The following is a 15,141-nucleotide window of genomic DNA, read 5'->3' as shown; positions in this document are numbered from 1 at the left end:
AGGCAAGTGGAGTGACTACATCAAAGAGAACATGCAATCTTAGAAAGAGAAAAATTGAACAAAAAAGCATATATCAGAGTCTGTTTTTGAGGGAGGTAAAAGAGCAATATAACGTGGGATGAGAACCAGAGAGACCGATTAATCTTCTGAGCCTGAGAACATCAGGATGCAAAGTGGGATTTTTCTCTGATGATAAACGCCTTGTTCCCGCATCCTGGTATTACTTCAAGAGATTATGCAGCTTGCGCTGCTAGGCAAGGCTCACTTATTCAAAGATTCTAAAGAAGCCCAGAGCAGCTTTCGTCTTCATTCAATGACAATTGTTAAATACCCATTTCAGAATAAAAAATTTAGCCCAGTGAATCCTTGTTTATTCAAAGATAAGATTTCTTGCAGCTTTAGCCTCCAGAACCCAGCTGTAAACCTCGGAGAAGCTGGAAAGACCTCTGAGCTGGTGAGGAATCTTTATGAGGACCCAGGTGCTTTACTCCTAGCAGGGACCTTCATCTATTGACTCTTATTCACTGTGGAATTATAACAAGACTTGCTATCTTATTTTTCAGGCGATGCCCAGTAAGAAAGAACAAATTGCAAAGGGCAAGTTATGTTGGTAGCAAAGAAAATTGCTACTTTTATCGCCTGACAGTGAGGAAGGCAACAGAAAAACTCACACCAGATTCAGAGTTAAGAAAGCCTGGGACCTTTCAGGCTTGACACAAACAGCCCAGCAGAGACATCTCAGGTCCAGGTGTCCTCCCTGTAACATCTCACAGTTAGTTAAATGCTTGTGAAAATTTCAGAAGTAGAGGAATCTTAGAGATGAGCTCATCTAACTCCTTCATTAGAATGTTTGCAAGATACTAAATTCAAGCTTACTGGCTTTCATATGTATCCAGTCAATATTGCTAAAATGAAAGTTTTGACATTTGAAAGGGTAAAATTCTGTCATCTGAAAAATCATTTTTATTTGGAGCACTTAATTCTCTGATGCCGCTCCATAATTTTAGCATTAGGATAGGCAGGCCGTGGCACTGGTGCCACCTCTTTCGTTAGGCTGACCCTCTCTGCATTAGCTTGGTTCCTCTGTTCAAAAGGCAAGGCATGACAGTAGCATTTCTGTTGGCCCCCTTCATGTTTCTCCTCTACATTTGACCAGGCTTCAGGAAAGAAGAGTCTAGATATATAGGTCATGGTTGATTTTCTGACTGATTCTTTTTGGGGACTTTTGGAAAAGTTGAGAAGTATATCCTTGGTTAACGACGTATTTATTTGGCTATAGCTCTAGTTTCTTTATATCTTACTACAGAACTTTGGAAAGGGGTTCATTCAATCCAGCACCCTGATCTCTTAGGACCGAAGAAATCTGTCCCCCACTCTCCCGCCACGCCCAAACTTCTGTTATGTCTCTCCTGGCTCTGTCCTCACCCTTGGGTGTTTGTGTTACAGTCACTCAATGTTAAAGCATATCTTAGACTCCTGCAATTCACCAGGCAAACCATTCAGCCTCTGGAGGCATCTTGAATTACCATTCCAGCCCTTTTTTTCCAGCCCAGATCACATTATGATATGAATCACAGTCTTATGCTTGTCAAGAAATTACAAGGGGCGAAGAGCATCGGTGTTTCTTATTTTATCTTTGCTGCTCTGAGCCGGTGGTATGTGTTTTGTGGCTGTTCTCTGTAAATGGAGTAGAGAATGAAGAATTTCTGGATTACTGTGTGCTGGTCCCTGCTCCGTGGTCCTGGTGCCAGCCAGTCTCTCAGGGAGATGCTCTAGGACACGAGGACCGCATCAAGTCATGCCTCAAGGCGTGGAAGAGGCTAAGGAGGGACTGGGCCCAGATAGCCTTCTGATGCCCTTGGGACGAGGCTGTGCGGTAGGCTGTGTAGGCCAGGGTCAGCGCTGTCCTTTCGAAGTCCTCTTTCTTGAGGATGCCTGGGTGGCTGGAGAGGCTGGCGCTCAGCCGCCGGATGTCTGGGATGCTCTTGGGGATCACATCGTTGCAGACGGCGTGGAAGTCCGAGGCCTTCCGCAGGGAGGCGAGCTCCTCGTCCTTGATGGAGATCTTCAGGTCAGGGCTGATCTCAAGTTCAGCCAGCAGGAACTGGGGAGAAACGTGGGGTGTGGAAAAGCATGAGGCACACATTGTAGTTGAGGACATCACGTGCGTTCCTGTAGGGAGGCGGCTCGCAAAGAGCTTTGGAATCAAGAGACCTGGGTCCCAGTTCTGACCTTCCCACTACCTGTGTAACCTCGGATGAGTCACCTACCTTCTCTCAGCCTCATTTTCTTCCTCTGTGCAATGATTAATAACAACAATACTTCACTGGGATATTGTGAGGAGTAAATAAGACAAATATGAGCGACATCTATCACTGTGCCTGGTACAAAGCCACTATTAAGCGACTCTTTGTTGCTTCTAGTGTCCCGAGTCACCCCCTTCTCTCCTTCCTCCCTCCCACCCACCAAAGATCTTCTAAAGCGCAAACTGACTATTTTGGATAATTTAAAATCAGGAGCTGGGAATTAGAAGGATACAGAGAATTGTGCTAGGAATTAAGTGTGCTACAGAGATTTGTCGTCATTTCTTGACTGTTCTCTAAGAGGAGGGGTGAGGTCTGTCATAGGCACCCCCTGCTCAGTGCCAGGCTCGTATCAGGAACCTAATCAGTACAATTTAGACTCAGAGTCCTAACTCTCCCCTGTCTCCGGCTTCCGCCGGCTCTAATCCGTCCTGCATGCTACTGTCCGTTATCTTCCTAAAGCAGATCTCTTGCTCTGACTCCCATGTTCATGACCTGGCAGAGGCTATGCATTTTCCAGTTTGTTCCCCGAGGCAGGATTTGAAATCTTCTGCCTGGCTCAGCTGCTTGACTACGGCAGGCTGTCTCCTTCTTAGTCAGACAGTTCTAGTACATGCAGGATGTCAGAGGACGTCAAGACAGGAGGGGAACTTTGGCGGTCTTTGGAGTCCCTCATTTAACAGCTGAGGAGATTCAGGCCCAGGGAGGAATGGTGGCTTAGACAAGGTTCCATAGCTGACGGGCAGCAGAACCAGAACTAAAGCTCAGGTCTCGAACCTGGAATTTTATCACTGAACCAAACCAAGCGGCCTTGGGAAATTTACCCGTGGTTTGGAGGAGAAGTGGGGTCTTGGTGCCAGAGGTCTGAGGCGCAGAGAGGGAGAGAGCCTTTGGGGCGGCCCCAGATTCAAAAATGGGGCTGTCGCAGTATGAGGTTACTGAGACACGGCTCCACGCAGACAATAGGTTTGGCATTGCCTGGGCACTGCTGATGAGTCCTGGCTTAAAGCTCTGGCTGGGGAATATGGCCCCGCTCTGTTGCTTGGGTGCAGGTAGAGGCACCTCTGGGCCAAGCCTAAATCTCTAATTTTGCCGCAACTAAACCCCTAACGACAACCTTCCCTGGGACGGCATGTGGGAAAGCAGAAGGGGGTACGAGGGACACTTTCCTTTGGGATGGGTAGGATTCCACAACCTCCACACACAAGTCTAGGCCAGTCCCCTGGGCAGCAGAGTCACTCATTTTCAGGGGCTCAGGTCACTTCTCCAAAAACCATAGAGAAGGAGCAATGCCTTTTGGGTTACTTGAGTGGCCCACTCTCCCCTCTGCCTACCTCATAGAGCAGCTCTACTTCCTCCAGGGAGTTCTGCAGGACGGGGTTCAACGGCACCGACGAGGATCTCTTTGGCCGGTGGGCGGCAGGGAAGAGCACGGCTGAAAGAAAAAAAGAGTGAGCTCGCGGGGCTGCAGCGTGCACTGGCTTCTCCCATGGGCGAACCCCAAGGTTAGCCATCCAGTCTTGAAAGTGACTGACTCCAAGTGGTGGTGGACCTGCGAGAAAAAGGGGCAGCTTCTTCAAGACACTTGGTTGTGATCTACCAGAAAACTGGGCAATAACTGTAAAAATTGGTGAGACCTCGAGGTAAGTAGGGCCCCCTGAAGTTGTGCAGGGCGCAATTTGCGTAACCATACACGACAGCTCTGCTTCTTGATAACGGCGCCCTTGGGCCATCAGGATAGTGTCCAGTGATGTCCAGAGTACTGTGCTGAAGAAGGGAACTGCGTAAGCAAGGATTTCTATTAGAAGTGATAAGAATGGAACATCTTCAACGTAAAGGACATTTCCTGAAAAGCTCACTGGGAGGAATCTCCCACCTCCTGGAAAAGCTGGTTGGCTGTAATATTGCTTTCTCTGTAATCCATTTATTTTCTAGCCCACAAGTTCCTCAGGGGCTTGGATCAATGTGCTTTCATGTTTATGCCTGTGCAGCGTAGCCTGGCAGGTTTCCAGGGTGCACACAAGGTGCAGTTGTTGGCAGACCGCATCCCTGTATTGATGGGGGCCTTCATGAGCAGAGGGGTAACCCTGCTTCTGCAGACCATCTTGGGGGATGGAGCCTACAAACTCCAGAGCAATAGTTTCTGGCCCAGAATTTGTTCTCTTTGCCAGGAAAGTGCCCATTTCCCACAGAATCATAGATTTTAGGACTTGAGAAGGCCTTAGCCTCTGCTCGCTCACAGCCTCTGCCTCTGGTCTCAGGTGGAGCTCAGGAAGGAGAGGCATCTCCTACTCCACAGGTTCACAACCTTGACCATACATTAGTTATAAATGGATTACAGAGAAAGCAATATTACAGCCAACCAGCTTTTCCAGGAGGTGGGAGATTCCTCCCAGTGAGCTTTTCAGGAAATGTCCTTTACGTTGAAGATGTTCCATTCTTATCACTTCTAATAGAAATCCTTGCTTACGCAGTTCCCTTCTTCAGCACAGTACTCTGGACATCACTGGACACTATCCTGATGGCCCAAGGGCGCCGTTATCAAGAAGCAGAGCTGTCGTGTATGGTTACGCAAATTGCGCCCTGCACAACTTCAGGGGGCCCTACTTACCTCGAGGTCTCACCAATTTTTACAGTTATTGCCCAGTTTTCTGGTAGATCACAACCAAGTGTCTTGAAGAAGCTGCCCCTTTTTCTCGCAGCTCCACCACCACTTGGAGTCAGTCACTTTCAAGACTGGATGGCTATACCCAGGGTGTGTGTGTCCCAGCTCCAGCAGTTCTGATTTAAGTGACTAGGATGTGACTGAGACAGTAAACTTTTTGAAAGCTTCCTAGGTACTTCTAATGGCAGCCTAGGTTGACAGTCAGAAGGTGCTTGACCCAAGGCTGTGTAGAAGGAGCTCTTCCTGCTGAGTGGACACTCCCAATTTAGCCCAGTGCTTCTCAACCTTGACTGTGCATTAGAATCACCTGGGAGCTTTATAAACCTACATGCCCAAGGCCGCCTCCCAGGCCAGTTCATGGGCATCTCTGGGGTGGATGAGGCATCGGGACTTCTGACAGCTCCCTGGTGTTACAACGGGCAGGCAGTGTCCATAACCACTGGGTTACCCAGACCCACCGCCAAGCAGCTGGTGCCCGGCTAGAATTCAGAGCTCACTCCCATCCGATGAGGCCTTCTAGGGGCATCTGAAGAGACCAAGGCCCTCGTGTTCTCGGAGACAAGAGAGTGGTGGCACAAGGAGGGTTGTACTTTGACCCTACTTTCTCCTTGGTGGGAGGTGACGCTAGGACCAGAACTGGCCCTGGACCAAGATGTGGCCTATTCCTTCTTACCATGAAACCCCTTTTCAAGGTAGGATCTGAGAGCAACTCCTTTATGTCTTCTCTGTTATTGTGAAATGAAAGGTATTGTTCCCTTTAAAATATTCACACTGCAGCAGGTGAAGGGGATAGGAGGGAACAATGTCCTGGCACGGGGTCCTTTCTGCTGCTTCCCAGGAGGTTATTCAAGGCCAGACCTGCACGTTCTTCTCTCAATTGCTTCTCTGCGAACAGCCACTTCCTTTAACATGCACACCCCTGGTGGACCCCTAGTTCTCAAGAGTTGGGAAGAACATACTTCCTGATGCAAAGCTGGGCTTAATAATGGAAACGTGGCTTCCAAGAGGCCTTGTTCTCATAATTTTTAAAATAATAACACAGTTTGGGGAACATTGTTAGAAAACAATTCAGCCTCTGGACTAGGGCTGATTATTGCTTCAGAAAGTATATGTGCGGAGCACCGGAGTCTCACAGATGGACCCCTTCCCCCTTCTTCCCACCTTCCACGGGTACCCCTCACGTTGCTGTGGCTGCTGTGACGGTGTGTGTGGGGCAGGGGCTTTTATGGCCCTCTGGGCTGTGACGTGCAGCCAGCTCTGGGGCAGGCGTCTCGGCAGCTGCCCGTGTCTGACTTCCTGTGCATGAGGCTAGGTCTGGAGACCTGAATTCATCTCCACTGGAGCTGCTGCTGGTGGTGGGTGAGAAATAAGCTGTGTCTGGCCCACGTCGAAACATTCAGGTAAGAAGTTAAACGACTAGCCACTCCAGATGTCCTTGTCCATAATGACAGAGGCCGGACCCTGCCAGAATGCAAATGGCCCGACCAAGAGCCGACCAACTCCGAGAGGTACGCATGCAGACGTTTAAACCAGACCGGCTCCCACGTCGTTAGAAGAACAGCCCTGTGCCCCTAGGAAGCCTTTCCCTGGGACCCCACTGTACACTGTTGTGTTCCTTCTCCATCTCCTTAATTCTCTTTTTATCTTCTTCTTGCATCCTTTCTACACATTTCACATCTTGCTGTCTATTGCTGGCTCCTGGGAGGGAATGAATTTTATGCTTCTGATTGACCTCAGTGTCTGCAGAGAGCTCAATATATATACTGAGTGCAGTCTCAATATATACATTTTGGAATGATTTTAAAAATAAACTAGGTATTAAAGCAACAACAACAAAACAGAACATCCCTGGAGACTCTCCAATTCAGGCTTTGCTGGTTTTCCTTCCTTTCCCTTCTGCCCCATCTCCCAAATTTATGAGGTCATTTTAAGTTCGGCTCCCTCCTTGCTGTGAGCGATTATTAGCGGCTTTGGGAAGCCCAGTCTTCGTGAGGCTGATAGTTCTGAGGCCTGAATGCTCCGGCTGGATGGCCATTAGCAGCTGCACCCTCTCGGAGGAGGAAGGGAGAGAGGGGAACGGGGTGGGGAGGCCAGACGCTGGCAGAAGGATCCCACTCCCTCTTGGGCACCGCCTGAGTGTGGAGCCTTGGGCAGGAAGGCTGCTGGGACACTGTTGTTAAGATCACGGACTTTTTTTTTTTTTGCGGTACGCGGGCCTCTCACTGTTGTGGCCTCTCCCGTTGCGGAGCACAGGCTCCGGACGCGCAGGCTCAGCGGCCACGGCTCACGGGCCCAGCCACTCCGCGGCACGTGGGATCTTCCCGGACCGGGGCACGAACCCGCGTCCCCTACATCGGCAGGCGGACTCTCAACCACTGCGCCACCAGGGAAGCCCAAGATCACTGACTTTGTGTGTCTTCTGCCTGGTGTAAAACTAGGCCGATTTGTTTCTTCCTTTTTCACTTAACGCTCCACACCCAGCCCACACTCCGGCTATTTCTTCAGCTTGTGAATATGCCCACAAGGACCACTCGGTGTGATCAGGGGACTCCAGAGGCTCCCCCACGGCCTTGCATGAAGGTCTGCTGCACCGGCCAGCCCCGGGCAGGGGGGCCAGTCCCTCCTCCGCGACCCCCCGGACTCATGAGCCTTCAGGGGACATGGAGTATCTGTGATACACTGGACCAACCCGCATGGAACAAAAAATTTACTTGCTAAAGTTCACGCCACATGCACTAAGTTAGTTCAGGAACTGGATCCGGGGATTCATGTGTCTTAGCATGTTCTGTCCGTGTCTTCTATTGAGAGACACATTTGGGCCCCAGGCCAAAGTTGTTCAAATGTGGAGCCCAGACATCCTAACAGCTTATGAGCTCACTGTGGGTCAGTCAGCATGCTTGGTGCTTTCCTTATGTACCTTGTGAGGTAAACATTCACATCTCATTTTATGGATGAAGAAACTTGGAGGCTAAGAAACTTGCCCTTGGCCACCCAACTTGTTTGTAGTAGGCCTGAGATTAAAATCCAGGTCTCAGGGGCTTCAAAACCCAACTGCTGTATTTAAGATAGATAACCAACAAGGACCTACTGTATAGCACAGGGAACTCTGTTCAATACTCTGTAATAACCTAAGTGGGGAAAGAATTTGAAAAAGAATAGATACATATATAGGTATAACTGAATCACTTTCCTGTATACCTGAAACTATCACAACCTGTTAATCAACTATACTCCAATATAAAATAGAAATTAAAAACAAAACAAAACGACAAACAAACATGCAAACAAAAAACCCCCAATCTCACCAATAGGGTGAACCACGCTATCTTTTTGTAGATGCATCTGCCCCGAGACTGGGCGTTCTTCAGTCGTGTGTAACCACGGGAAGGATACATGTAGTTAATTAGGAATGAATGAATGCATATGGTATAAAACATACTCTTAAATGAATCACACATATTTAAACAAGTCTCTAACTTTGATTGATAAAGTGATATACAAGGTCAAATTTCTACAGCCCTATGATCATTCTCTTGCACAAATCCTCGTCTCCTTTGCTCCCTCTTTGTTCCTTTGCAGTCACTAGGCAAAAGCACACCCCATCTCTTTACCTGTCCCACACCTGCATCTGGGTTAAGCGGTCTCACTTGAAATTCGTGATTGTTATTCTCAGGAGGGGCCCGAAATGCTGCCTGACCATCACCCGTATCTCCTGATTCCTCTCACTCTATTTCAGCGTGAACTGGATGATGATTTCGCACCTCCTCCTTTCTCCTTAAACCAATTACCGGCCTCTCGCCCAGATCCTCTGACTTCCCTTCTGTTATTGTGTCCCTGCTCTTATCTCGAGCCAACTTTTCCCCGCGTGCACGAGGTCTCCAATAAAGATGTCGCTCACCTTTCCACCTTTCTCTCCCACATCATTAATTTTCCCCTCTCTGCTGATCTTTCAAGCCAGCATGAAAACACGTTGTTGCTTCTTCTTTTAAAAAAAAATCCCCCCTTGCTGGCCGCTCTTCCTCCTCATCCATCTCTTCGCATTGCAGACTCCTGGCCTCAGCCTGAGTCTCTCCCCTCACTAGCCACACTGACTTCGTACGGATGTTCTGCTGTGTATGTCCGGGCCCGACTTCTAGATATGCAACTGCCTGCGGGAGTCTCCTTTTGGATTCGTAATAGTTGTCTCTCCTGATCCCCAACCTAGTTCCAACCCCCGCCTTCCATCACACCTGCTCCGCGTCTCCTGCTTTGTCTGCTGTCTTCCCATCTCTCGTAGCTGCTCAGGTCAAAACCTGGGAGTTGTCAGTCATCCTTGCCTTTTCTCTTTCTTTCACATCTCACACCCCACTAATCAGCAAATCTTGTTGGCTCTACCTTCAGAATATATCTGCAATCTGGCTACTTCTTACCACATCCCAGCTAGCCTCCTGGTCCAAACCTTGAACATTTCTCCTAATGGTCTCTCTGTTTCCATCCTTGGCTTCCATCTTCATGCTCCTCATTGCATTCCTTTTTTTTTGGCCACGCCAGGCGGCATGCGGGATCTTAGTTCCCTTGCCAGGGGTTGAACCTGTGCCCCTGGCAGTGGAAGCGCAGGGTCTTAACCACTGGACCTTCCAGGGAAGTCCACCTCATTGTATTCTTAACACAGCAAGAAAAGTGATTCTGTGAAAACATAGGTTGGATGATGTCAATTCTCTGCCCAGAAGCTTCTATGGCTTTCCATCTCCCTCAGAGTAGAAGCCAAAGATCTTCAGATGGCCAGCAGGTACTACGCAACTTGACTTCTTACTACCTCTCTGCACTCATCTGCTATTATCCTCTGGCTCATGTCCCTCTCTCTGCAGGCCTCCTCACTGTTGCTTGAGCTCACCAAGCATGCCTCTGCCACAGGGCCTTTGCACTTCTGTTCCAACTGCCTGGAATACTCTTTCCCTGGAGACTGCATGGCTCACTCCTGTGTTTCCTTCAGGTCTCAAGTCACCTCCTCTGTGAGGCCCTCCCTGACTCTCCTATTTAAACTTGTGATCCTTTATACCCTCTAATCTGTCCCAACTTTATTGCCATCCAATGAACCAGATGTTTTATTTCTATATGTGCTTATTGTCTGTTTCCTTTCACTGGGATGTCATCTCACAAGGGCATGGGATTTTGTCTGTTTTGTTCACTGCTGTATTCCTAAAATCCTGTTGAATGAATAAACAATCCCACAGAAACACATTCACTCTCCTTGTTACTCAACTCCATTGTTTTCAGAGTGCCTCACCAAACCCTTCTCTTTTTAACAGGGTGATTCTAGAACTTATTTGCAGTTACAGGTCCTGGATAATTAACAGAAAGTAGATGTTGTCTCCTGTCTCCATCACACCCTCCCTTTATCTTTGAGGAACCCCTGTTTGGGTCTAGGAGAAACTGATTTTTTTTCTTTAAATTGAAGTATAGTTGATTTACAATGTTATGTTAGTTTCTGGTGTTTAGTAAAGTGATCCAGACATATGTATATACACACACACACACGTATATTTAGTTATACATATCGATTCTTTTTCATTATAGGTTATTACAAGATACTGAATATAGTTCCCTGTGTTGTACAGTAGGTCCTTGTTATTTATCTAGTTTATATATGGTAGTTTGTATCTGCTAATCCCAAACTCCTAATTTATCCTTCTCTTACCCCTTTCCCCCTTTGGTAACCATAAGTTTGTTTTCTCTGTCTGTGAGTCTGTTTCTGTTTTGTAAATAAGTTCATCTGTATCATATTTTAGATTCCACATATAAATGATATCGTATGATATTTGTTTTTCTCCGACTTACTTCACTTAGTATGATAATCTCTAGGTCCATCCATGTTGCCGCAAATGGTGTTATTTCATTCCTTTTTATGGCTGAGTAGTATTCCGTTGTGTATACATGTACCACATCTTTATCCATTCATCTGTCAATGGACATTTAGGTTGCTTCCATGTCTTGGTTATTGTGAATAGTGCTGCTATGAACATTGAAGTGCATGTAACTTTTCAAATTATGGTTTTCTCCCGATATATGCCCAGGAGTGGGATTGCTGGATCATATGGTAGCTCTATTTTTAGTTCTTTAAGGAACCTCCATACTGTTCTCCATAGTGGCTGCACCAGTTTACATTCCCATCAACAGTAAAGAAGGGTTCCCTTCATACCCAGAGGAGCTACTTTTAATTATCTCAGTCAAGGCTTGCACCTGCACCTGTCTTGCTCCCCAAGCCTTACCTCCTTCAAGCTTTCTTGCCCAGACGTATAGGCAGAAGCCTCCCTAAATGGAAGAGCCTATTTTTGCTTTGAGCCTGATCTTCTCTTTGACTTTTTATAACCTGGGATAAAAATCTCTTCTTCCCTCCCATCTCCCAAATAGGTTGAAAAAAACCCAGAACAATATTAAGGCTGACCATGGTTTCCATGTAACTGTGCACAGCATCTGTACCAAAGAGCTTATTGGAAAGGATTCACACTGTAGACCATATGATACCAAAACACAACCATATTTTTAATGAATCAGTTGAAGCAACTCTATGGAAATGACCGTGGGTGTGGAAAGGAAAAGCTCTCATTTATGAAAAGTCTTTTGCCAGATCCTACTGATGTCATTTACTTTTTTGCTCCTGGGCCAGCCCTTTAGAAACACAGTGATGTTCTGAGGGAGCCAGGATCTTGGCCCCGTGTGTTGGGGTCCTCTGGAGCGCTTCTGAAAGGGCTGCTGTGTGTTGGCTCCCCTTGGCCAGAATGTGCCTCCGCCCGGGGGGAGCACACGGAAGGGATGGAGGGGCGTGAGTGAGGACATTGAGACGCCTTGCCTCTGCAGACTGGGTTGGGGGAGTGAGATCCAGCTCTAAGCTTCCAGCTGAGGGATCTGGGGAGTGCTAAGTTCTCCCCCATCCTCCAGCTTTCTTACCTGTTAGTGGTCAGAATAACGCCTCCTCAGGCAGTGACCATGGAGTGAATGAGGTGGCCACTTGGTCATGCTGGACCAGTGAGTCAGTTGACACTTACTGAAAACACCCACCCGGGGCCCTTCCCTTCACGGAATATTCACGACCGAAAACACACACAGCACTAAACTGGACACCTGAAGATGACATACATCCCACCACTGCAGGGCCACCCTTCCTTATGAAACTGCTTTTCAAAGAAATAACATATCTATTTAATAAAAATCAGATACTTATAGGAATTAATACATGTATGTTTTTTTTTTTAAAGACTGGCTAGTTCCCTGCAGCCCCCCAGGGGGTGTGCCGGCAGGACCTGGGTGGGGCTGGGACTTTGGCCAGGTGTGTCCACTTCCCAGCGGCCTCGCTAACCACAGGTGGGTCCCTTGGTCTTAATCAAGGCGGTGGGGCTGGAGCAGCCGTCCTGGCGCAGGGAGCTGCCCCGCAGGGCGGAATCCTAGAGAGCGCGTCCGAGGGAGAGGCTGAGAGAATGGTAGGAAAAAAAAGATGTCCTGACGGCAGGGTGTATTCCTTTTGGGTTTATTTCCACACTTGTACCCGTGGAGGCAGGGGGTGGTGCTGGGGGGGATGGAGGAGGAGGGTTTTGTACGGAGAAGTCGCCCTCTGACTGTTTCCAGAGGGAATTCTTCTAAATTAGGCCTAGCACTGGGGTGGGGGGCAGGGTTGGGGTAAGGATGCAGGTGAAAGGAACAGTGAATACGTTTGGAAAAATTGGTTTTTCTCTGGGTGTGACTCCCATTCCGCCATAAAAAAAAGGGCAATTGTGTATTCCTTTTATGATTAGAAAAAAATGTTGAAAACGAAAAGAAAAATCAACTACGTGGAAGACTTTTGATGACGGCTGGAAGGGCTCCACATCATTTGTTGGCCCTGAACACTGATATGAACGGCTAATCCAGCGCTTAACATCGGCTGCCTCACCATGACCTCTATTGCAGCTGTGTTGGCCTTGCGTCTTTATAGATCGTTATCGTTATTGGAAGGCAGACCCTCCCCAGTGAGGAGGGGTGCAGCCAGAGCAGCTGCTCTCAGGATGTGGCTATAGAACCGACAGGTTTTCTGTTGAGAACCTCAGACTTTCTTTAATGAAAATGTTTCATTTTTTAAGTGGTAGGTAATAGCTGACATTTATATAGCTCCTCATCATTTACAAAGCATTTTATTTACATTTTTCAATATGACCCTCACACGACAACACAGTGAGGGTCAGTTTTTGTTACTGTTAATATGTTATCTGTTCATGAACTAAAGCTCAGAGAGGTTAAGTCTTCCCAGACATCACACAGCCAATCAGAGGCAGAGCTTAAATCTTTGAGTTCCTTGCAGGATAGCTCATCATGTGGCTATTGTGTTTACAAGCCTTGTAACAAATCAAATCATCTCATTTGGCTTTCTAACAGCCTGTGCGTTAAAGAGTGGACATTATCATCCTTTTTTAATAGGCAGATTAAGGAAGGCCCCCGGTGTCACACAGGGGTAAGTGGCAGAACACAGCGCCAAGGTCTCTTTGCTCTGTGCTTCCGAGTGTTGCCCCCAGAGTTTGTGCACATGATGAGCAGGGAGGTGTGTGTGTGAGGGGATAAAAACCCTAATAAGTGCATTGGCTTTTTCTTTCCCCCGTTTCACATCTGCTCTGCGCCCCAGCTGGCCGTCCCTTCCTTCCCTGACACTCTCGTTGAGAACCAGGGGGCTCATCCTCTTGCTGCTGTGCAGTCGTCACCCTATTTTGGATCTCTGGAAACACCAGTGAGCCTGACTTCTTTTTCCAATTCTTCCAGGAGAGAGACCTCAGTTGACTTTAGGCGGTGGCAAGATTTCAGTTCAGATGGGTGTGGAGCAGTCAGCACTATTGGTCCCTTGCTTCCTAAGTGATAGACCCTCACTGACCGGAGGCGCTGCCAGTGTCTGCCCGCGGGAGCCACAAAAGATGCCAGGCCGGCTCTGAGAAGCTGTGTCCCAAGAGCAAGGAAGTCGGCCGTGGGGAGCAGCCTTGCGGGGCTCCTTCCTTTCCGAGGGGGCTGGCCAGGGCGGTAGCAGCCAGGCAGACACGAGGGTGCTGAGGGGCTACTTGTCCTCTCCTGCTGCTGGACCAGCTCTCTCCAGCTGGAAAGACGTGTCCACTCCTGCTCAGGAAGCAGCGTGGAGCCCTCCATGTGGACACCCCACTCCCTCCGGGTAGCAGGTCTCTGGACGCTCTGCACCCCCAGTCCCTTCATGTCAGTATCAGTCCCGAGCATCTGCTCTCCGCACGCCCTGTCCAGCTGCAGCGGCCTGGGGGGAGCTCAAGGGAGTCTGTCCACATTCTACGAAGCAAAGATGACTTCCCTCTGGCCTGTCAGAAAGGGATGCTCTCTGCATTCTCCCCCTCGACCCAGTTCCCTCAGCGACTTTGATTTTTTGGTGTCATTTCCCCCATCACCTTCTAATACCCTCTAGCATGTCGAGAAGCATAAAGCAATTGGCAGAGATGAGATAAAAGGAGGGTGCAGGGCTTCTAATTTCTCTCCATTCTTCCCCCCAAATTCCTAATTGTCTTGAAGAAAGAAGAATGAGCATCAAACAAACAAATAAATTAAAAGCAACTCACCCCTGTTCCACCTGTGCGACAGAGTGGCCTGAGCATCATAGTACAACAGCAGAAGCAGCAACGTCTTCCAACAACACATCTTTTCCTCCAAAAAGGTGAAAAGTCGCCCTCAGACCCAGTGGGACCCCAGGAGCTACAGGTATGCCCGTACTGGGCCTCCCAGTGTGACGATATCGTTCTTACCTCCCCTTCCTTTTCAGACCTGCAGAGATGCCCTCTCCTGCCTCAGAAGGGTAGAGGCAAGGGCTGCCTCCTGGGGAGGACAGGAGTGGGACCTCTGTTAATCCTACTCTCTCTGGGATTGGGGGACTGGGCTTCCACAGAGAGACTCTGTTTTTGAGCACATCTGGAGTGACTCACGGGGCATGTGATCTCCTTGGCAATGGGGTGGATAAATATAATTTCTGTACTTGAGTTCCATGTGTTGGATGCACCCACTGGAATTTTTCTTTAACAAACAGACTTGCGGAACTTGTTAGAGAGCCCGGCAAAGAGCTGGCCGCTGTCCCCGTACACACACACACACACACACACACACACCAGTGCCAGGGGCGAGGGCTACAGCAAGAGCCAGGTGGCTTGCCTGGCAGACACCGGGGCT

General features: G+C 48.5%; 1 protein-coding gene across 1 annotated transcript; it reads right to left on the bottom strand.

The window, feature by feature from the left end:
- Nucleotides 1–1,023: 1,023 nt before the first annotated feature.
- FAM180A (family with sequence similarity 180 member A) lies at nt 1,024–14,790 on the bottom strand. The gene is made up of 3 exons (XM_007118633.2): nt 14,541–14,790; nt 3,638–3,738; nt 1,024–2,104 (listed from the first exon to the last, which is right to left on the bottom strand). The coding sequence occupies exons 1-3, from the start codon at nt 14,617–14,619 to the stop codon at nt 1,760–1,762; spliced, it is 525 nt and encodes a 174-aa protein (XP_007118695.1). The 5' UTR covers nt 14,620–14,790; the 3' UTR covers nt 1,024–1,759.
- Between the last annotated feature and the right edge of the window lie 351 nt (nt 14,791–15,141).

Source organism: Physeter macrocephalus, chromosome 5 (assembly GCF_002837175.3).
Source record: "Physeter macrocephalus isolate SW-GA chromosome 5, ASM283717v5, whole genome shotgun sequence".
NCBI lineage: Eukaryota > Metazoa > Chordata > Mammalia > Artiodactyla > Physeteridae > Physeter > Physeter macrocephalus.
This window is presented reverse-complemented; position numbering and strand designations above follow the sequence as displayed.

Excerpts from the sequence above, each read along its gene's own strand:
- FAM180A (XM_007118633.2), bottom strand. The coding sequence starts at position 14,619 with ATGTGTTGTTGGAAGACGTTGCTGCTTCTGCTGTTGTACTATGATGCT. Across the intron at positions 3,739-14,540 it reads GTCGCACAGGTGGAACAGGG|CCGTGCTCTTCCCTGCCGCC; the intron begins GTGAGTTGCTTT and ends TTTTTCTTTCAG. Across the intron at positions 2,105-3,637 it reads AAGTAGAGCTGCTCTATGAG|TTCCTGCTGGCTGAACTTGA; the intron begins GTAGGCAGAGGG and ends GTTTCTCCCCAG.